This window comes from Neophocaena asiaeorientalis, unplaced genomic scaffold, assembly GCF_003031525.2.
Source record: "Neophocaena asiaeorientalis asiaeorientalis breed wild unplaced genomic scaffold, Neophocaena_asiaeorientalis_V1.1 scaffold694, whole genome shotgun sequence".
Lineage (NCBI taxonomy): Eukaryota > Metazoa > Chordata > Mammalia > Artiodactyla > Phocoenidae > Neophocaena > Neophocaena asiaeorientalis.
Genome location: NW_020174226.1, coordinates 662,406 through 685,735, shown reverse-complemented (window position 1 = coordinate 685,735; position 23,330 = coordinate 662,406). Strand labels below are relative to the sequence as shown.

Genomic DNA, 23,330 nt, shown 5'->3' with positions numbered 1-23,330 from the left:
ACCCCCGGGGCCTGGCCTCTGCTCTCGCTGCCTGTCATACTCTTGGTCCGAATACCAGCAGGGCTGCCCCCTTACTCCCTCCAAGTCTCTGTACAAATGTCACCACGCTGAGGACTTCTCTGAGTATTTCATATTATATCTCCTATGTATCTCCTGCCCCCAAGCTCATGACGTAGAGCTTCCGTATGACCCAGCAATCTCACTCCTGGGCTTATATCTGGCGAAAACCATAGCTCAAAAAGATGCGTGCAACCCTATGTTCATTGCAGCAACATGGATGGACCTAGAGATAGTCCTACTGAGCGAAGTAAGTCAGACAGAGAAAGACAAATAGCATATGATATCGCTTATATGCGGAATCTTAAAAAAGGGTATAAATGAACTTACCTACAAAACAGAAATAGGGTTACAGTTGTAGAAAACTAATTTATGGTTACCAGGGGGAAAAGGGGGGTGAGGGATAAATTGGGAGATTGGGATTGACATATACACACTACTATATATAAAATAGATAACTAATAAGGACCTACTGTCTAGCATAGGACCTCTACTCAATACTCTGCAATGACCTCTGTGGGAACAGAACATAAAAAAGAGTGGATATATGTATATGTGTCACTGATTCCCTTTGCTGTACAGCAGAAACTAGCACAGCATTGTAAATCAACTCTACTCCAATAAAAATTAACTTAAAATAGTCAGTAGTGCTGACTGAGAAACCATGATAGATGCAGATATGCACACATACTGGCAACTTCACACTCACAGGTGTGTGCGCGCACGTGTATCTATGCGTGTGCCTGCCACTCCGTGGGAACAGGGATGACAAAGGGTTTCATTTACCGATTTACCTTATCTGCCCGGTGAAAGGAACGACTGATCCTCATGCTGTGCCTGTTCACTGTGTGCTTCGATGGGCCAGCCAGTGATAATAGTACTTTATGTGCATTATTCCCAGTGGTCGCCTCCATCTTTTTTTTTTAATTGAGGTATAGTTGTTTTACAGCGTTAGTTTTTACTGTACAGAGAAGTGGAGTTCCCTGTGCTATACAGCAGGTGCTCATCAGTTATCTATTTTATACATAGTAGTTTATATATGTCAATCCCGATCTCCCAGTTCATCCCACCACCCCACCTCCATCTCTTGAGGTGGAAAATATAATTATCCTCATGTTACACTTGGGGAGAGGTGAGGCACCCTCACAAGTTCACACAGCTAGTTTAGGACACTTGGGACTCCATTTCCGGTCTTTCCAAGGACAGAGACCCAACTCCAGAGTAACAGACCCTACCGAGTCCTGACAAGCCCTATAGTCAAGACACACACCCATCAGCGAGCCCCAGAAATATCACGCAGGGTAAACATGTAGCCTAGTTTTTTTTTTTTTTCTTCAGCAGACTCCATGCTTTTCCCCCCTTCCTGTTTCCTTCCCAGGATGCCAACAGCCAAAAAGGAAACGCTGACATTCAAGCAAATCACAGCCAGACCTACCACAACTCCTCTAGGTTGCAGTTCGGGTGCTTCAGTGATTCACATAGCGTTATCACTCCATCATCTTCCAGGAAATTTAACCCCAGATCGAGAAAAGACAGGGATTTGTTGCACAGAAGGACTTGGGAGATGTAGTCGCAGGCTACAGAGGTGAGGCAACAGTACGTCAACCTGCAAAGACACACATACTTCATCCGTCAACCTACTTAAGCTCTATAGGGTAATATTTTCATGAAACTCCACGTAAAAACTTTCTTGTACTTCGTGGTCACTTAGAAAAACAGGAGGATTAAAATGTGCAGCAGGTGTGGAAATACAGAAGGATGTGGACTACAGGGTCCCAAACTGGGGAACGGAATCTCGGATCCCAGTTCCAAGTCAGATCACCACCAGCTGGATGAACTTGGACAAAATCATCCCTTCTCTGTGACACAGTGTGCTTATTATTTATAAGAGCTGGACAACGTCCTATTTCACATTCTTCTTTTAAAATGTTATTGAAAAAATTTGTGGTTATGAGTTCTTGTCTACTCACTATTGGGAATTTAGAAAATAGAGGGAAGCATATGATACAAGTTGCAACCGGGTAGATCAAGACTGAATGTGACCTCTGAATGTAGTTGGTTTAGCTGACATTTCATGCGGAATTCTACACTTCTAACTATCACATACAAGCCAGATACCTGGGACTCCACAGCAGATGGTTACATGGCAAATAACAGGTGGAAAGGATCAGGAACCCACCTTGGGTGGGGCAGGCATGGTCCAGTTCACCTCACTCCCCCAGCTCCCCCATCCACCCACCAACTCCTGTTACCTCCCTGGCCCCTTCAGGGGCATCTCAGAATGTCAGACCTTTGGCAGGAAGAATACTCAAGTCTTTGATTAGCAAACACTACTCACTCATGGTGGGTTTTCCCTTTCAGTTTTTGAATTTTTGAAATCAGACAATAAGCAACTGATTCATACTTTTTTTGATGAAATATGCTTTCTCTAACATTTAAAAAAATTAAGACTTTAATGGTTGCATAATATAATCTCTGATGGGTCCATGACCCTACAATTATACATTCCCTGAATCTCTGCATTTGTATTTTTATACTTTCTGCCATTTTAAGTTATACAGAATTAATATCTTGCATCAAAAATTTTTGGAAGTTCTGAGGTTTATTATTAAATAGACTTTTCATTTGTTTCTTGATTTATTAGCCAACCTACTTTGCAAAAAAAAACTTAGTGCTTTCGATCAGACTATAAATTTGCCCATTTTGCAGAATTCTGGCCAAGTGGAATATATTTTTTAAATTTGTGCTTTTGTTTAAAAGGGTATTAAACATTTAAATATTAAAAAATTAACTACTAAAAATAGGTTGAACATTAGGGGATTGGGGTAAGGGCTATAAGAGAATTTTTGTGCTATTTTTCCAACTTTTCTGCAAGTCTAGTTTTTATTTTGAAACTAGTTCAAAATAAAGTTTAAAAAATAGGTTGAACATTTTTTTCTTTTAAAATTACTAGTGACTTTCTTGCGTCTTCAGTAGTCTTTCATTTTTAAGGAATAAAGATTCAAGTTTAAAAACAAAAAAAAAAAACGTTAAATGATGTATTTTGAAGGACTCTTAGATAAACACAGCCTGGTTAAGTGACCAGTTATTGAATACACTTTAATTCTACTTATTGTATTATATCCCACAGGATTTAATAGCCAAATCCTTTCATCTTCCAATATGTCATTTATTTTGTACCTCTAAAGATTTTTTGGTCTAATCTTTATAGTGCAGAGTCTGTTCCTTATTTTTTTAATAGTTTGGTTTTAATGTTTAATGTTCCTGGACCTTATTTTAGTTTGGATTTTCTCTGACAGTCTATAAAGTCATCTGAGTAATAATATTCTCACCTTCTACGGTAAGTACCACCTTGGGTGGGTATGTAATACACAGGTCTGTATACACAAACACACCTGTGCATGCACACACACACAAAGAAAAGTTCTGTTTCTAGACGACTTATTCGCTTCCATAGACTTGGGTGTTTTTGCACCTGTACCCTACTTTAAGGCATTTTTTAATTTAGCACTGAGTTTCTCCCGTGGCCTCACTGGGTAAATAGAAAACCCTTTCTCTTGCCCCTAACAAGGAAGCAGTTTGTTTTATATCTTAGCAACAAGAAAGAAGTGGAGACATTGTTCCCAGCGATAACCTAGAACCTATGCAACTCCACACCAGCGAGTAATCAAATGAATTCCTTTTTCTTCATTATTTACACTGTCCCTCTCCCCAGCCCCCAGTACACCTACAGAGACATCATCCTTCTTCATGATAACCAAGATTTATTGGGCTCCAAATCAGATGCCAGGCATCTAAGGGCTAGTCTCACATCTCTTGAATTCAACCTCATGGCTCCTCTGTGGGGCAAATATTTGCATCTGCTCCATTTTGCTGGACCGTTCAGGGCCCATGGGCATGCTCTGCCGTCTGCCCCCTCCCCCAGGCCTCCCCTCCCCCACGCTGACTCACAGCAGTGCCTCCAGGGCACAGGCTGGATCCTTCAGGGCGTCACACAACACCCTCACTCCTTCGTCCTTCAGGGGATTATCTATCAAGGAGAGAAGCTTCAGCTTCTTGTTATGGACGAGAACAGAGGCGATGTCTTCGCAGGCTTCGTCCGTGATGTCACATTTTCCCAACCTACACGAGAGACACATGTGGTGGAATGGTGTATGCACAACCGACCCTGGACCACATCCTGGCTCCTAACCCCGCACCTGCCAGTTCCAGACTTTGTAAAAGCACGGATGTAATTATATGACTTTCCTCACGAATCCCTTATTGCTTTAGGAAAGCAGTAAGTTAGGAAAACGTCTGAGCCCGTGCTTCTCAACACTGTTGTGGACAGCCGTCCACAGCAAAGAATGATCTGGACCTCAATAAGGCTGATTATCTGATTATTTACCATCAGTAGTTATAAGGTTGAGAAACCCTGGTCTGAGCCTTAATGCAGCTTAAAAGAACATCTCACGGGCTAGAGCAGGTTTCTCAACCTCAGCACTGTTGACACGGTGGGCTAGATCATTCCTTACTGTGGGGGCTTCCTGTGTGTTGTAGGATGTTGAACAGCATCCCTGACCTCTACCCAGCAGATGTCTAGAGCATCCTTCCCATGTAATCATGACCATCAAAACTGTCTCCACAATTAACAAACACTAGTGACCTAATCATTTAGAACAACCTCCTCCCTAAAGTGCTTTTTCCATTAGCTCACCCCTCTTCTGTTTGAGCAGAGTGAGTTCAACTTTCTTTCCTATTGCCATAGTCTTAACTCCTTCCTACTGCAAAATCTTTTTTTTAATTAAAAAAATTTTTTTTGATGTGGACCATCTTTAAAGTCTTTATTGAATCTGTTACAATATTGCCCCTATTTTTTATGGTTTTTTTTGGCTTTTTGGAGCAAGGCATGTGGGATCTTAGTTCCCCGACTAGGGATCGAACCCACACCCCCCGCATTGGAAGGTGAAGTCTCAACTACTGGACCACCAGGGAAGTCCCGCGATCATCTTAAATGAAATCTTCCTTGCTATGAAAAAAAAAAAAAAGTCTCTAGGTATGGACACCTCCTAACAGAGGATGAAACTATCCTCTGTTGAGAATTATTGGGCTGGAGAGAACCTGATTTTGAGGACTTCCCACTCCCAAAATACCAAACTGAAGGCAAGAGCACAGTCGGTCTGCCCCAAAGAAGCAACGATTCTACCTATAAGCTGTGTACAACTGACTCCTGGTTTCCTAGATCTGCTACCCAAGTCTTATGCTACCATAATAAAATGAAACGCTCCATGCCAATGGCATAATGTGAAACAGGGCCAATACTAAGGAATTCTGTAAGCTCCCCCTGAGTAGAGAGAGCTAGTGTAGAAGAAAAGAATTGTCACGATACGGAAACAGCTAGAATGATAGATAGGGTCAACAGCAAGCCTGTATGTTCAAACCACTCTTCTTCATGGACCCTGTCTCTCCTGATGAATCTTGACAGGTGAAATTAAGCAAGTGTATGTGATCATCTATTGTATTACTGGTGGAGAGAAGAGTGTATTCTCTCGGTCGGTTTAATGAGTTGTTTTTGTTTATTGCTACTTCTATTACTCCCTTTTGTTCTTCCTGCTGAAAAACGGATTGAGCCTGTTTAAGAAATCACCCAGTGATGCTAAGGGCATCCCAGATCATTTTCAAGATGAAGAAATGACTTTGGGCAAATCACTTTCCCTCCAGCCTCAACGTTATCATCTGGCAGATTACAAGATCACACTTGTGACCATCCATAAGCCTTCTCATTTTAAGTTTCTCTGACTATCTTCAGGAAAAAGAAATTGCAGTTATGGTTTTGGTATGGTCAGTTGAGAGCAGAGCCAAGGAGAATCAGATAAGGTGTCCATGAGAAGTAATTCAAGTGAGTACCAGAGAAAGGAAAGACGGGACAGACCTGAGAGGAAGCCTTGCCCTTTAGAATCCATCCATCCTCATCTTACTAGGAGGTCTACCGATATTGAGATGGAAGTGGTGAAATAAGTAAGAGACAAAGACATGAAAGAAAATGGGCATATTCGAACTGCAAAGTTCACACTGGAAAAAAAATGTATCATGGACAACCCCGAGACTTACAGCAGTGCTTCTATGTTACACACTGGGTGTTTCAGCGTCTCACACAGCTGCCTGACGTCCATATAGGAGAGGCCAGTGCCATAGAGGTTCAGGTATTTCAAATGAGGGTTATGAAGAATGGCCTTAAAGAAGTATAGGCTATTTGCAAGGTTCGAAGCAAAGTTATACCTGCAAAAGATGAGGAAATATGGTAACTCATGCAATGAAGTCCAAGTACAGAGCAAAATACCTCTTGCACAGTTCTTCCTACTTCCCATGCTTAGGCTCCCAAAATTTGTTTTTGGATATCTGGTTACTGCTGCCCATAAATTCTCTCCAGGATCTTCAGACGCCAGATGAGATGGCGCCTGTTTCTGCGAAGTCCTTCCACTTCTGAATACTACCACAGATATTACAAGGGAAGAGAATCAAACTTACCCCTTATTAACCTCTAAGCACCATGAGGGGAGAAATACCATGTGTGTACCTCCTTGCATCCCAGGCCTGGCTCGGCGCTTCCCATCCAATAGAGACACACATGTTCAAATTACTGTGTGCCAAGCCAGACTCTTCCCCAAGGAAAGGCTCCACTCCTGTTTAAAAACTGAAGTTGTTTTTAAAAGGAGACAATTTTTAAAAGCTAAAATAAAAAATAAAATAAATTAAAAGGAGGCAATATATTGGGTCGGCCAAAAAGTTTGCTTGGGTTTTCTGTAAGATGTCCATCAACAGAGGAATGGATAACGAAGATGTGGTACATATATACAATGGGATATTCCTCAGCCATAAAAAGGAACAAAAGGGCTTCCCTGGTGGCGCAGTGGTTGAGAGTCCGCCTGCCGATGCAGGGGACACGGGTTCGTGCCCCGGTCCGGGAAGATCCCACGTGCCGCGGAGCGGCTGGGCCCGTGAGCCATGGCCGCTGAGCCTGCGCGTCCGGAGCCTGTGCTCCGCAATGGGAGAGGCCACAACAGTGAGAGGCCCGCATAACGCAAAAAAAAAAAAGAAAAAGGAACAAAATAGGGGACTTCCCTGGTGGCACAGTGGTTAAGAATCCACCTGCCAATGCAGGAGACACGAGTTCGAGCCCTTGTCCGGGAATATCCCACATGCCGCGGAGCAACTAAGCCAGGGCAACACAACTACTGAGCCTGTGCGCCACAACTACTGAAGCCCACTTGCCTAGAGCCTGTGCTCCACAACAAGAGAAGCCACCACAATGAGAAGCCCACACACCGCAAAGAAGAGTAGCTCCCGCTCGCCACAACTAGAGACAGCCCATGCGCAACAACAAAGACCCAACGCAGCCATAAATAAATAAATAAAATTTTTAAAAGAAAAGGAACAAAATAGTGCCAGTTGCAGAGATGTGGACAGACCTAGAGACTGTCATACAGAGTGAAGTCAGTCAGAGAGCGAAAAACAAATATTGTATAATATCGCTTCTATGTGGAATCTAGAAAGATGGTACAGATTAACCTATTTGCAAAGCAGAAATAGAGACAGAGATGTAGAGAACAAACATGGTTACCAAGGGGGGAAGTGGGGGTGGGATGAATTGGGAGATTGGGACTGACATATATACACTAATATGTATAAAATAGATAACTAATAAGAACCTGCTGTATAGCACAGGGAACTCTACTCAGTGCTCTGCGATGAGCTAAATGGGAAAGAAATCCGAAAAAGAGGGGATACATGTACACGTATAGCTGATTCACTTTGCTGTGTGGTAGAAACTAACACAACATTGTAAAGCAACTATACTCCAATACAAATTTAAAAAAATAAATAAATAGAATTACTAGTAGCTAAAAATAGAAAGTAACAACTTGGGTTGAATTTATATTGAACATATGATCTACTATTGAAATTCATACTGAAATAAAATTTCTGAGTTTAAAAACAGATTTCTTTTTAAAGGAGACAATTTTTAAAAGTTAAAATAAAAAATAAAATAAATACAAAGGAGACAATATATTGGGTCAGCCGAAAAGTTCGTTCAGGTTTTCTGTAAGATGTTACGGGAACACCCAAACGAAATTTTTAACCAACCCAATATGTCATGATTCAAGACTCAGGCTCCTGAGATAGAGAAAACCACATTAGAATACTTGCTTTTCTCCTGGATATTTTGCAAGTTTGGGCAAATTAACTTAATGGTGGAGTTTCTTCATGAAACAAGTAGATAGGGTCATGATGGTTAAGAAATCATGATTTATTATAGTTCCTGGAACATGACCAGGCTTTGATTTTTTAGGTTTTTTTTTAAGATGTTTTTTGGATGTGGATCATTTTTTTCATTATCTTTTATTTGCACTTACTTTATTGATTTACTTATATATTTTTTCACCCATTTAATAGGTTGTTTATTATTATTATGTTTTTTGGCCGTGAGGCATGTGGGATCTTAGCTCCCTGACCAGGGCTCGAACCTGCACCCGCACCCCTGCACTGGAAGAAGTCTTAACCCCTGGACTGCCAGGGAAGTCCCAGGTTTTGATTTTTTTAATAACATATATTAAATGTATAATATATATATACTTCTTATAAATTTATATATGATTTATAAATACATGCCACACAGCGTGGCTCTCGGTGTCATGACTTAAGTGTACCCTGACTTCTCCCCTCCTAATCGACTTTGAGAAATAACAAAGTAAATATTCTGCCATGTTCAAGCACTAAAATGTGAATTATGCATTGGCCAGAAATAAAAGACAGATGTGAGGGACACAACAGCCTGGAAGACTTGTGGGAATTCCAGGCACAGTGATGCCCTAAACGTATGAGCAATACCCAAGGCACTTCCTGCCCAGAGATGGATGCAGCCCAGGACAGCAGGGTGGGACTTGTAGGGATTTGAGGGAGGGGGTTAGTACTGTCAGGATAAGACAGGCTGGCCCAGCGAGCAAGGAGAAGTGCTACCATGGAAAGACAGGGAAGGCCCTTGATATGCCGGCGACACCTGTGAGAAACGGGGGCGTCAGCAGGTCCTCTGAGCCACCTTGCCACTGAACACACGGTGATTCACAGGCCAGGCAGCTGCACTGGACTCCAACACCAGGCCGGCAGTAAGCGTTGAGTCAGCAGACAAACGGTGGGAAAACAATCACAAGGGTGAACATCTAATCAATAATTGTCACCATCTACATCATCAGTGCGGATCAGCAACCTCTTGGAAAGGAGACAGACTAAAATGGAAGTGTTGACAGTAACGCAGTTTGCTGGGGTTTTTTTTGCTTTCCTTAGAGTTAAGGAAAAAGTTAACAGAGCAAAAAGAGGGGTAAGAAGGGGAGGGATAAATGGGAAGATTGGGACTGACACACACACACACTACTGTGTATAAAACAGATAACTAACAAGGACCTACCGTCTAGCACAGCGAACTCTACTCAATCCTCTGCAATGGCCTATATGGGAAAAGAATCTAAGAAAAAAGTGGATATATGTATATATATAACTGATTCACTTTGCTGTACACCTGAAACTAATGCAACACTGTAAATCAACTATATGCCAATAAAAAAAAAAAAGCAAGAAGAGCAGAATCTCCACCATCAGCAACTTATAATGTTGGTGAACTAAGAACCATGCATCCTTGGAGCCAGGCTGATGGGTTCAACACCTGGCTACACCTCTTGCCATCTGTGTGACCTTGGGCATGTTTCTGAATCCTCACAGGTGGTGGTTTTCTAGTGTGTACCAGGAGGTACTGAGACTGACCACCTCATTAAGTAATTAAAAGCATATAATGAGCTAATACTGGGAAATACCTGTAATAGTTGCTGGACATGGTGAGTGCTATAGTGAGAGCTAAGTGGACATTCAATCTCTTTGCCTGAGATTTAAAGAGCTCTTATTTTGATGGAGTAAGTGAATCAATGGTTAGTGTAAAAACCTGACACAATGAATAATCACTGATATAAAAATATTTTATAAGCTTGCTAATCTTTTCTTCACATTCTGTGTCCTAACCCTATAAAAATCTTAAGTTTATCTTGTTGATGTTAAAAGGGATGGTTTCAAGTTTTACCTCCCTACTGTAACAGAGATAAGCAATCCTGATCGTTTTCCTAAACTTAAACACAAGCCTTCCCCCAAATTATTTTCTTTATTAATCATTTGTCAGTTCCAAGATTGAAAGGGCCCCAGTGAGAGCCAGTAAAATTAGGTTAAACAAAATTTCCACAGGGATCCATAATATTGAAATTTGTAGACTATTAGGGATAAAGAAGAAACCTAAGGACTACCAAAACAGAGGATTTTTTTTATAAAATGATCTATAACTGAAGAATGGAAATGATCAATCTCTACATCTGTGAGTGAAATAATTCAGAGAAAGATACTATATCTCACTTCTATATGGGATCTTAGAAAAACACTAAACATAAATATTTGGTGGTTGCCAGAGATTGTGGGTTGGGAGGATGAAATGGTAGAAAGTGGTCAAAAGTTATAAACTTCCAGTTATAAGATAAATAAGTCCTGGGGGTCTAATGGTGACTGTTGTTAACAACACTGTATTATATATTTGAAAGTTCCTAAGAGAGTAGATCTTAAAAGTTCTCATCCCAAGAAAAAAAATTGTAACTACATATGCAGGGCAATACATGTTAACTAAATAAACTTCTTGTGGTGATCACTGTAATATATACATGTATCAAATCATTGCATTGTACCCCTAAAATGAATACAATGTTCTATGTCAATTACACCTAAAAATGAATACAATGTTCTGTCAATTACACCTAAAATGAATACAATGTTCTATGTCAATTACACCTAAAAATGAATACACTGTTCTATGTCAATTACACCTAAAATGAATACAATGTTCTGTCAATTACACCTACTATGAATACAATGTTCTATGTCAATTACACCTAAAATGAATACAATTCTATGTCAATTACCCCTAAAATGAATGCAATGTTCTATGTCAATTACACCTTGATAAAAACTGGGAAAAAATCTGCATCTGCAAAGCTGAATTTAAGGAAATTCCCTGGCTGTCCAGTGGTTAGGACTCTGCTTTCACTGACGAGGGCCTGGGTTCTATCCCTGGTTGGGGAACTAAAATCCCACAAGCCACATGGTGTGCCTCCCCCCTCCCCAAAAAAATTTTTTTTAAAAAGCTGATAGTGGGAAGCAACTGCATTGCACGGGGAGATCAGCTTGCTGCTTTGTGACCACCTAGAGGGGTAGGATAGAGAGGGTGGGAGGGAGATGCAAGAGGGAGCGATATGGAGATATATGTATACATACAGCTGATGCACTTTGTTATAGAGCAGAAACCAACACAACATTGTAAAGCAATTATACTCCAATAAAGATGTTCAGAAAAAAAGATGAATTTAAGAAAAAATCAAAGAAACAAGGGGAAAAAGGTTTAATATTCAACGTGTATTCTCATCATTAAAGGATACAGTTGCAAGGGAGATGGTTTTAGACTCAAGTTGACTCAAACTTTTGACTCAAATTTGCTCCTGGTAGGGAGTCTTGGAAAAGCTCTTGGTATAGTGACATAGGATGAACAATGAATTCGGCTGGAAAGAATGAGTCACAGAAGCAAGAATAAGCTAAGAAATTGGCAAATGTGTCTAAAAGAGGCACACACTTGTCAGTAACAACCTGATACCACATGGTATCTACACGGGAGGTAGATGGTACAAGGTGGGAAGTGGGTAGCAAAAGAAAGGCAAGTCATTTCAAGGGTGCTCCAGGTCAAAGAGCTACTTACTAACTCAAGATCTTCTCACTTCAAAAAGCAATCCTCAGTCTCTGCAATCACACCAAACTACCTGTTCATTCTCTTCACTGGACAAATACTTAAGTTCCAACTAGATGCCAAGGTGCTGGGTGTATATAGACACGAATATGACAGTCCAGGACCCAGAACCCAGAGCTTACCTTCTGCTTGGAGGCAATTACAACAGAAGAGTGGCAATTTCATAACTGATACTGAAATCAAACATAGGATGAGGTTCTAGAGTGGCTGGGCTGGGGGGACCGGGCTGCTTAACTGGGGGGAGGGGTGGTCAGAGAAGACATTTGGAAGAGCTTGCTTGGTGAAAGTCTAGGGAAAGACTGACCAGAAAGAAGAGCAGCTGGAACAAACATTCTGAGTCAGGAATGAGCTCAGTCAGGGGTCTGAAAGAAAGTTAAGTCCCGTGGGCCACAGCATACGATGGGGAAGCAGGTGAAGGATAAACCAGAGAGAAGGAAGGGAAAAGCGCAGATTCTGAATATTTTCCTAATGATGGGAAATCATGAAAAAGACTTCACGGCACAATTTATTGTTTAAAAAATCTCTCCACCTCCTAGAGTAATGAAAATAAAAACAAAAATAAACAAATGGGATCTAATTAAACTTGAAAGCTTTTGCCCAGCAAAGGAAACCATAAACAAAAAGACAACCCTCAGAATGGGAGAAAATATTTGTAAACGAAGCAACCAATAAAGGATTAATCTGCAAAATATACAAACATCTGTACAGCTCAATATCAAAAAAACAAACCACCCAATCAAAAAATGGGCGGAAGATCTAAATAGACATTTCTCCAAAGAAGGCATACAGATGGCCAAGAAACACATGAAAAGATGCTCAACATCACTAATTATTAGAGAAATGCAAATCAAAATTACAATGAGGAGGCTTCCCTGGTGGAGCAGTGGCTTGAGAGTCTGCCTGCCAGTGCAGGGGACATGAGTTCGAGCCCTGGTCTGGGAGGATCCTGAATGCCGTGGAACAACTGGGCCTGTGAGCCACATGCTGAGCCTGCGCGTCTGGAGCCTGTGCTACCCACAACAAGAGAGGCCGCGATGGTGAGAGGCCAGCGCACCACAATGAAGAGTGGCCCGCGCTCGCCACAGCTGGGGAGGGCCCTCCCACGGAAACGAAGACCCAACATAGCCAAAGGTAAATACATAAATAAATTTATTTTAAAAAAACCTACAATGAGGTATCACCTTACACCAGTCAGAATGGCCATCATCAAAAAATCTACAAACAATAAATGCTGGAGAGGGTGTGGAGAAAAAGGAACCCTCCTACACTGTTGGTGGGAATGTAAATTGGTGCAACCACTATGGAGAACAGTATGGAGGTTCCTTAAACTAAAAATAGAAATACCGTGTGACCCAGCAATCCAACTACTGGGCGTATACCCAGAGAAAACCATAATTCAAAAAGATACATGCACCCCAATGTTCATTGCAGCACTATTTACAATAGCCAGGTCATGGAAGCAACCTAAATGCTCATCGACAGAGAAGTGGATAAAGAAGATGTGTTACATATATACAATGGAATATTACTTAGCAATAAAAAAGAACAAAATAATGTCATTTGCAGCAACGTGGATGGACCTAGAGAATATCATACTAAGTGAAGTCAGACAGAGAAAGACAAATATTATATGTGGAATCTTAAAAAAATGAACTTATTTACAAAACAGAAACAGACCCACAGATTTCAAAAACAAACTTATGGTTACCAAAGGGGAAAGGTGGGGGGGGGAGGGATAAATTAGGAGTTTGGGATTAACATATACACACTACTATATATAAAATAGATAACCAACAAGGACCTACTGTATATATAGCACAGGGAAATCTACTCAGTATTCTGTAATAATCTATATGGGAAAAGAATCTGAAAAAGAATGACTATATGTATAGCTGAATGACTTTGCTGTACACCTGAAACTAACAAAACACTGTGAATCAACTATACTCAAATATAAAATAAAAATTAAATTTAAAAAATTTACATAGAAAAAAAAAAAGTATTTCTGTACATAAATGCAGTCTCTCCACTAGAGAAACACCTCCTTTCCCTGACTACCTACCTTTAATAAAAAGCATTCTTTTTACCCTAAAAAAAAAAAAAAAGTATCAGATGTGGGGCTCCAAGGACAATGGTGCTTTAAGGACAAAGCATGACGCTGTCTGAAAAAGTTGCAGCGTTACACCCCCTACTGGACTCTTAATCGCCCTCCCCACCCTGTTGTGACGGTTATGAAATTCCTGAGCCCACCTGGGTGACGCCCACCTAGGCAACAGGACCGGTCCCAAATAAGGAAAGGCATCTGGCCTGCCCCACTCCCACCATCTAGAAGGAAGCTATATGTGCCTCAACCAATCAGTAAACGAAATTTTCACCTCGGACCATTCCTTTGTTTCCTGGCTATAAAAAGTGATCAATAGCACATGTTTGGGCTCGACTCTCCCAGCCTACTGGGAAGTCCGCCCGCTGTTCTGGTAGCGACACTTCCCTCTAATAAATTGTCTTCTTTACATTCTGCCTCGTTCTTTTCCAACCCGCTTTGGACCAGGACATCAGAGAAGGACTGTGAGCTTCTCTGTGCTTCTGGTACCTGTTTTGTAAAAGGGTGATGACAAGATTGTTATGAGGGTTAAAAGACAAAGGAGAAAATTAATATTAAGCAACCATCTCTGTGCCAAAGAAGTGTTCTATACATGTTACCTATTCTCTGTGCTATTCTTCTTCTTTTTCTCTTTTATGAACTTCAGGCTCTTTTCCCACCTGTCCTCAGCACCCTTCTCCTGCGTTACCTGGGAAACATCTATTCTCAGTCCATCCTCATCCAAGCAAACATCACCAACCACCAGGACTGTTCCCTCTTAGGTTCCCCAAGCAAGTTTTATTGTACACGTCACTATAGTTAGAACATTTGTTACAGAGAAACGGAAACGGGGGCCACAGTTCAAACACATCCCTACACCAAAACACACGCAGTCTTGTAACCCAAAGGAAAAACCGATTTCCTCAAAATGCCGATTCTGCTTCTTAAACAAACTTAAGGTTTCTCCAAGTCAGCATGAACTTGCAACTCCCCAGCTAACTGGCTATGCACAAGTGAGCTGATGCCATGGGAAGGAAGGTATAGTTCTAGGGACCACTCACAGCAGCAAAAAAAATGTCCTTTCTCATCCAGGCTTTGTAACCTGAGCTGTAGCTACTGGGAACTGAGCTTCTTGACCACGTTCAGTTTTAAAGTCTCCCTGTTTGTCCACAGTTTGTGTCTCACTCAGTAAAACATTTGAATCAAGGAAAGCACTCAGCATTTTCTTTTGAAACACTGGATTGTAGCATGGGTTTTCAAAAGAAGCCAGAGTAGAAATAATGACACCCTGCTATTGACTTAAAGAATAGGTGAAGATCCGACTTACACGAACTTCTGGAGTCTACAGACAGGCTGAGCCAGCGTCCTGCAGAGAATCGCCAGGGAGGCCTCGTCGAACTGACAGTTGTCCAAATCTAACATCTGGAAGTTCTCGCTGGCAGTAAATGCGGAGCAGAGATCCCGCCAGAGGGAGAGCTTCTCGATGGTACTACAGGAAGACAAACACCGTGATTCTCCAGTGGCTCAATTCAACTAGTTCCTTAAAAAACTAAGAACAGAGCTAGCATGTGATCCAGCAATCCCACTGCTGGGCATGTATCTGGAGAAAACCATGGTTCAAAAGGACACAGACACCCCAGTGTTCATTGCAGCAATGTTTACAATAGCCAGGATGTGGAAGCAACCTAGATGTCCATTGACAGATGAACGGATAAAGAAGATGTGGTCCAGGGACTTCCCTGGTGGCCCAGTGGGTAAGAATCTGCACCTCCAATGCAGGGCGCTCAGGTTCGATCCCTGGTCGAGGAACTAGATCCCACATGCATGCCACAACTAAGAGTTTGATGCTGCAACTAAGACTCCACATGCTGCAACTAAGAAGCCCACAGGCCGCAACTAAAGATCCTGCATGCCGCAACTAAACATGCCACAATGAAGATCCCATGTGCCACAACTAAGACCTGGCACAGCCTAAATAAATAAATAAATATTTTTTAAAAAGCTGTTCATATTTAAAAAAAAAAAAGATATGGTCCATATATACAATGGAATATTACTCAGCCATAAAAAAGAATGAAATAATATCATTTGCAGCCATATGGACGGACCTGGAGATAATCATACTAAGTGAAGTAAGTCAAAGAAAGACAAATATCGTATGATATCATCTATATGCAGAATCTTTAAAAAATGATACAAATGAACTTATTACAAAACAGAAACAGACTCAACAGGCTTATAAAACAAACTTATGGTCACCAAAGGGGAAAGGTGGGGAGGGGATAAAGTAGGAGTTTGGAACTGACATATACACACTACTATATATAAAATAGATAACAAATAAGAACCTACTGCATAGCACAGGGAATTCTGCTCAATATTCTGTAATAACCTAAATGGGAAAAGAATTTGAAAAAGAATAGATACATGTATATGTATAATTGAATCGCTTTGCTGTACACCTGAAACTAACACACCATTGTTAATCAACTATACTCCAATACAAAATAAAAATTTTTTTTTTAAAGAATGCAGGGCTTCCCTGGTGGCACAGTGGTTGAGAGTCCGCCTGCTGATGCAGGGGACATGGATTCGTGCCCCGGTCCGGGAGAATCCCATATGCCGCGGAGCGGCTGGGCCCATGAGCCATGGCCGCTGAGCCTGCGCATCCAGAGCCTGTGCTCTTTAACGGGAGAGGCCACAGCAGTGGGAGGCCCGCGTACTGCAAAAAAATAAAATTAAATAAATAAAAATAAAATAAAATAAATTTAAAAAAGAATGCAGGTAAAAAACCAAAAAAAAAAAACATATTCAACACAGGAGAACACCATTCCCAGAGGCCCTCAAAGCTGACAGTCACAGTCAAACCTGAACAGGGAGAGAAGCAGTCAGATGCACTGAGTCAACACGCATGGCGGTCAAAGAAGTGAGCCGTGAGGCCAGGGCGATGAGGATCAAGCCCCATCTGAAACACTTGTGGGTTATGTGACACTGGGCAAGCATTCAACATTATTCTGCCTCTGTTTCCTCCTCTCTGGGGTGACAACACTCAACTGTTATGTGGACAAAGGTTGATATTTGGTGACCCATCAGCAAACGAGGAACTGTGTCCAAAAACATGACTGTACAGGTAGATGTAAAATAAGTAAGTCGCAGGGATGTAAAGACCACAGTTAATACCAAATTACATATTCGAAAGCTTCTGAGAGAGCAGATCTCTCTGTCTTGCTGTTCTGCATGACTGTTTTTCAGTTTGTTGAACTACAGTCGATTTACAATATGATATGGACGTCAGGTGTACAACATGGTGCTTTGATATTTTTACAGGTTACACACTATACTATGTTAGGATGAAATATTGACTTCTAACCTGCATTGTAGATTACATCCGTGTGACTTCTTTATTTCATAATGGCTACTTCATACCTCTTTGTCCCTTTTACCTATTTTGTCCCTCCCCCTCTCCATCCTCCTCTCCCCTGTGGGAACTGTTTGTTCTCTGTTATCTATACTGTTTCTGTATTCTTATGTTTGCTCGTTTGTTTTGTCTTGAATCGATTCCACACGTAAGTGAAAAGGTACAGCATTTGTCTTTCTCTCTCTGACTTACTTCACTAAGCTTAATACCCTCCAGATCCATCCATGTTGTCACAAATGACAAGATTTCATTCTTTTTTATGGCTGAGTAATATTCCATATATCTGACAATATCTATAAATATCACATCTTGTTATCCATTCATCTGTTGATGGACACTTAGGTTCCTTCCATAACTTGGCTATTATAAACAAGGCTGCTAGGAACATTGGGGTGTATATAAAAGTCTTCATCACTAGAAAAAAAATTCTGTAACTATGTATGGTGACAGATGTTAACTAGACTTACTATGGTGATCATTCCACAGTATATACAAATATTGAAAATTATGTAGTACACCTGAAACTAATATAATGTTGTATGTTAATTATACTTTTTGTCTCTGGCCAGGCCATGCAGCATGTGGGATCTTAGTTCGCCAACCAGGGATCAAACCCATGCCCCTGCAGTGGAAGCGCGGAGTCTTAACCACTGGACCGCCAGGGAAATATACTTTAATTAAAAAAAAAAAAAAAGACCATGAAAGGGGGTATGTATTTGAGAGCTGAAGTGTGAGCTGGTAGCCTGAGCCTGATGAAAGAATACAAGCTAAAATCAGCAAAGAGAAAAAGACACATGGGCAAAATCCAGAGGAAACTAGGAATAAGCTTCCAAGCGTCCCTTCCCAGTGGATTCACCAGGATATGCTAAAATGCTATGGGAAGGGGAAAAAAGAAGCATAGTCCTGGCAACAATAAAAAATGCTTACCTTTTAACTTGACATTGGCCCTATGAAGACATTTACCCCTGATTATACAGACAGAAATACTTACGAAACAGAGTTCATGGCCACACGGCTAGCAAATAGCAGTAGGAGAACTCAAATCAACGTCTTTCTGACTGCAAAAGCCATGTTTTTAAGTACAATGATTTATGAAATACCCCTTGGGGGTTGGAGCAAGCTAAATATAAATATGGTGTGCGTGTAGGTTAGAGGGAGAGAATTAATAGATGGACTCACTTGGAGATGGATCCAGATTCATCTGAAAAGACATTTTCTATACACAGGTGAAATTTCTGCAAACTTTGGCAATGTTTCAGACAGAATGCAGATACTGTCAGTTCTTCAATGGTACCAATATAAATGTCAATTTCTTCGAAGAAATTCATCACTTGGGTTACAAATTCTTGGTCCTGGGTCTCAAACAAACAATTGAACAATTCCTGAAAACTCACCACGATCTTACTGGGGTCACACTGACTTAAAGTCTCAAGGCTTTGAGTTACTTCCTGCTTTATGTCTGTGGACAGTGGGAAACCAAGAGATGTCTCCAGCATGTTTGTTATTTTTTCAGTTGAAAATGCAAACAGGAATAGCCCCATCCAGGACCAATGGGAGTAGGCTTCGCTCATGGCTGCTGTGACAAACTGGGTCACCTTTCCAATGACTGGGTGAGGACGGTCCTTGGGTCGTTTGAACAGATAGAACAGGGCGGCACAAAATTCTTGGATACACGTGTGGATGAAGGTCAAGTAGTTGCCGCTCCTTTGAAGAAGTCTCATGTCCACCCACATCGAGGTGTCGGATTCGGACACCCCATTCCTCCTGAGATCCCCAGGGCAAAACAGAAACGTGCGAGTCCACATTCCCTCTGCAGCCAAGGTACACAGGCTTTGTAGTCGGGTTCTGTTCTGCTTAGGTGGACAGTTCCCACTTGCTGCTTTGAATACGTTTGTCAAGAAGGACACATACAAACAAGTGATGCTTTCGGAGGCAATCTCCAGGTCTTCTCCTTTCTCCAGCTGCCACTTCAAGCAAGTACAAACCAACCAGCAAACAAACGGACTTTTGCACAAGACAAACAGCGGTCTCTTCTCTCTCACAAAACCGAAGGCTCTGGAGGATTTGTTCTTCTCACGGAAGTAATGGGAGAAATACAGCTTCCTTTGGCGTTCAGAGAATCCCGGGAGAAATATGCATTTTGTCTGACACAACAAGAAATAATTTTTTTTCATACCCATCTTTCCTAGGGCGATAAGCAGAGAGGATTCTGGGAGCATCTGTTTGTGCAGCAAACTGCTCAGGACAATCTGCACTGGCCGTTGCTTCTCCCAGTCACCGCACAGGTCAGCGTCAAGCGTCAGGTCAAATTTCAGTTCCTCCAAGCCATCCAGGATGAACAGGATTCTCTCTGGCTGGGAAAAAATGTCTACGATGGGCTCTGAAGACTCAGGCCAGTCCCTGGAGATGAGCTCCACTAGGCTTGTGTCTGTAATACTGTTCATTTCACTGCCTTTGAGGAAGAAGACAAATGAGAACCTGTCCCTCCACAGGTTTCCCTCCGCCCATTCCAGCATCGCTTTTTTCAAAAGGGTTGTTTTTCCAACTCCTTCAGGGCCTTGCAAGATCACAGTGGGTGAGGGATTTCCAGGCTTGTCTGCAGTAAGGTAGACAGCATTCAGTTGTTCATATTCATTCTTTGTGGTTTCTTTGTAGAAATCCTCAGGAACTTCAAGGCAGGTCTCCTTTTCCCATATGTCTCGGAATTTTTTCTTCATGTGGTTTCTATATGGGTTTAGCTTATCTGAGTTAACAGGGACAGAATAGAAGACAATTAAAAAATACACTCCAGGGCTTTCCTGGTGGCGCAGTGGTTAAGAATCCACCTGCCATTGCAGGGGACACGGGTTCAATCCCTGGTCCGGGAAGATCCCACATGCCGCACAGCAACTAAGCCCATGAGCCACAACTACTGAGCCCGCGTGCCACAACTACTGAAGCCCACGCGCCTAGAACCCGTGCTCCACAACAAGAGAAGCCACCGCAATGAGAAGCCCGCACACCGCAATGAAGAGTAGCCCTCGCTCGCCGCGACTAGAGAAAGCCTGCACGTAGCAACGAACACCCAACGCAGCCAAAAATTAAATAAATTTAAATAAATTTTAAAAATAAAATAAACATATGCATGTATGCACATGCTTGGCCATGAAAATAAACAGTAACTCAAAGTCCTTATTAAAAAAATAAAATACACTCCATCCTTGGGACTCAGAATGACCCCTACAGATTTACTCAGACACACATGCAAAGACTGATGCATATGCCCACATGGGACCAGGCTGCTGAACTCAGTTTTGTTAAAACCAAAATCTATCTGAATTCATGTCCGTGGAAACACCTGATCAAGACTGGAAGCCCATCTCAGAGCTACAGGCTTCACAAAGTGTGAATACTTGGGGATTACATTTCAAACTAGAAGAGGGGTGCTAGCCCCCCAGTCAAGAATTCATAACCACTACTATTTATTTACCGAGGGCCACCCAGGAATCGGGGCTGAGAAAGTTGTCACTGGTACTTCATCTTCCATCTCTTCAACAACCCATTAAGATTCATTCTATGCCTACTTTACAGAAAAGTGTTGAGAGTTTATGTTACTTGGCTAATTTGGTTAATGAACAGATATTAGGGTCAGGTATTTGTCTCAGTTGTCTGACTTGAAATCATAAAGTCTAGACTATTTCTGTTAAGACCATGCTGATTGCAATTTAATTTCAGAAATGCACCCTTGAACCGTCATTCTTTCAACCTGCCCTTATTATGTACCTTCCATGTTCAAGGCTATGCACTAGGGGAGATAAACAAATTACAAATGTAGACAAGGACCATACCCTGCACTGAAGAACTATGAACTACAGTAGGTGAGGCCTTTCTGCCTGTCTTCTGAGCAAAGGGCATTGCTAGTTTTGTTTAAGTATGTGTGACTAGGAAAAGAGCCTTGGAAATTAGGGAGCCTTTCTCTCTCTGGGACAGAGGAAGATTTGTTTATAAAAATGGGTGATTTCAGGGAGGGGGAGGGATAAATTAGGAGTTTGGGGTTAACATATACACACTGCTATGTATAAAATAAATACCCAGCAAGGACCTACTGTATAGTACTGGAAACTATACTCAATATTTTGTAATAACCTATAAGAGAAAAGAATACGAAAAGGAATATATATGTGTATGTACGTGTGTGTATATATATATATATATACACACACACGAATGACTGAATCACTTTACTGTACACCTGAAACTAACACAACGTTATATATCAACTATACTTCAATTTAAAAAAATCATAATAAAGCCATGAAAACAGATGAGAGAGAGAATCTGGAGAGCAGAAATATAAAATATATAGAAATGCCAGGAGAGCTTCTATGGTCATGAACTCCAGTTTGAGGTGAAACACTCAAAAATAACTAAGAACATATATAAAGAGAAAACAACTTTAATGGGTGATTTGTCTCATGTTTTGTCACTTTTATTTCCCAGGATTTACAACTCAACTCATCTTATTTTCTGAGGGGAGACAAAACGGTGTATCCACCCAGAGGAGGATATCAAGCAATCAGTGAGCCAAAAATAACTGGTTTGGGTCAGCTCTGCCCCTTTTGGAAAAGTCATCTAACATGAGGAGACACCGTTTGACCTGCATCTTTTTCACTTGTAAACCTCAGAGTCGTGGTAAGAATGAAAAGACATTATGCATAAAAAGTTCTTCCTATAGCACCAGGGGCATATGTTCTCTATAATTATTTCCTCATCTTAGGACTCTGCCCAGTCTCTTGTGCAGGTCTGGTCAAAAGGATGTGACCTACATGGGGAAGGAATCTAAAAAAGAGGGGATATGTGTATATATTACTGATTCACTTTGCTGTACAGGAGAAACTAACACAACATTGCAAATCAACTATACTCCAATAAAAAAATGTTTGCATAAATTTTTAAAAAAAGGATGGACAACAACCATAATGGAATTCCATCTCAGCAGTCCTGGTTGTGCAGACACTAAGTCCCAGGTCATCTCCTGGAACAGCATTGACTCAGCTTGGAACAGAAAAATGGGGAGCAGACACTTAGATGAACGATTTGTCTCAGGACACTACTCATCCACAGTCCATCACTGGCCCATGAATGACCGAAGTTGGCTTGCAATTCTTCTACTATTTCCAAGCGTCCTACTGACCTATACATATTCTCAACTGATGGAGGCATGGCCACTAACACAATAACAATGTGACCTTCATTATTAGAAGCTCCCAGTAAACCAACCCTCCCCCAAGGGTCCCTGTGCTGCATCCCTTTCATGACACTTACGTCTGATCTCGTCCCGAGCCTTCGTCCAGAGATCTCCCCGGTTGATCAGTAGAAAGAGACTCAGGGTCACATCCCATGCCACTTTTCCTGGGTAATGCTTGCTCAACAGCTGTGACAGATTTTCTCGTGAAGCCTTCTTTAGCTCGGTCCATGGGATTGGCTTGAGTTTGAATTTCAGAGATTCTTGCTTGAGCAGCTCCTTAAATTTCCAGAACTCTTCCTTTTTGAGCTCCTCCAGGTACCAGAGCAAACCAAAGTCAGAAAAAAAAGATTCGGCCATCTCGTCACAGGATTGTGGAGCCTGGACTTCTCCAGTGGGGTGCAGTGGGGGGAGGATCCTCAAAAACAAGGACTAAGTGATACCTGGGGAAGAATGTCGTCATTATGGAGTTAAATCTCAGCAGTGTAAAGGGGCTTAAAATGATGGATATCATGCATTTCTTGTTTAAAACCTATCTTCCCAGCTTCACTTGGGGAAGGCACCCCATCCTTTCTCAACATTCCGAAATCATGTATGTGAATTCAGTGCTAGCAACTAAAAATGTGGTTTATACTAAATCAAATGTCAGGGAGCATTCTAACTACCTAAAATCATAATAAAGCTTTGAGGT

At 41.5% G+C, this 23,330-nt stretch overlaps 1 protein-coding gene across 1 annotated transcript in view; it reads right to left on the bottom strand.

The window, feature by feature from the left end:
- Window positions 1-22,999, bottom strand: part of NLRP9 (NLR family pyrin domain containing 9) — a 25,727-nt gene extending 2,728 nt beyond the window's left edge. The window contains exons 1-6 of the mRNA XM_024755218.1: window positions 22,720-22,999; window positions 18,595-20,158; window positions 15,325-15,486; window positions 6,148-6,315; window positions 4,009-4,179; window positions 1,493-1,663 (exon numbers count right to left, since the gene is read on the bottom strand). Of these exons, the coding sequence (XP_024610986.1) occupies window positions 1,493-1,663; window positions 4,009-4,179; window positions 6,148-6,315; window positions 15,325-15,486; window positions 18,595-20,158; window positions 22,720-22,999 (2,516 nt within the window). The remainder of the gene's footprint in view (window positions 1-1,492; window positions 1,664-4,008; window positions 4,180-6,147; window positions 6,316-15,324; window positions 15,487-18,594; window positions 20,159-22,719) is intronic.
- Window positions 23,000-23,330: the final 331 nt, after the last annotated feature.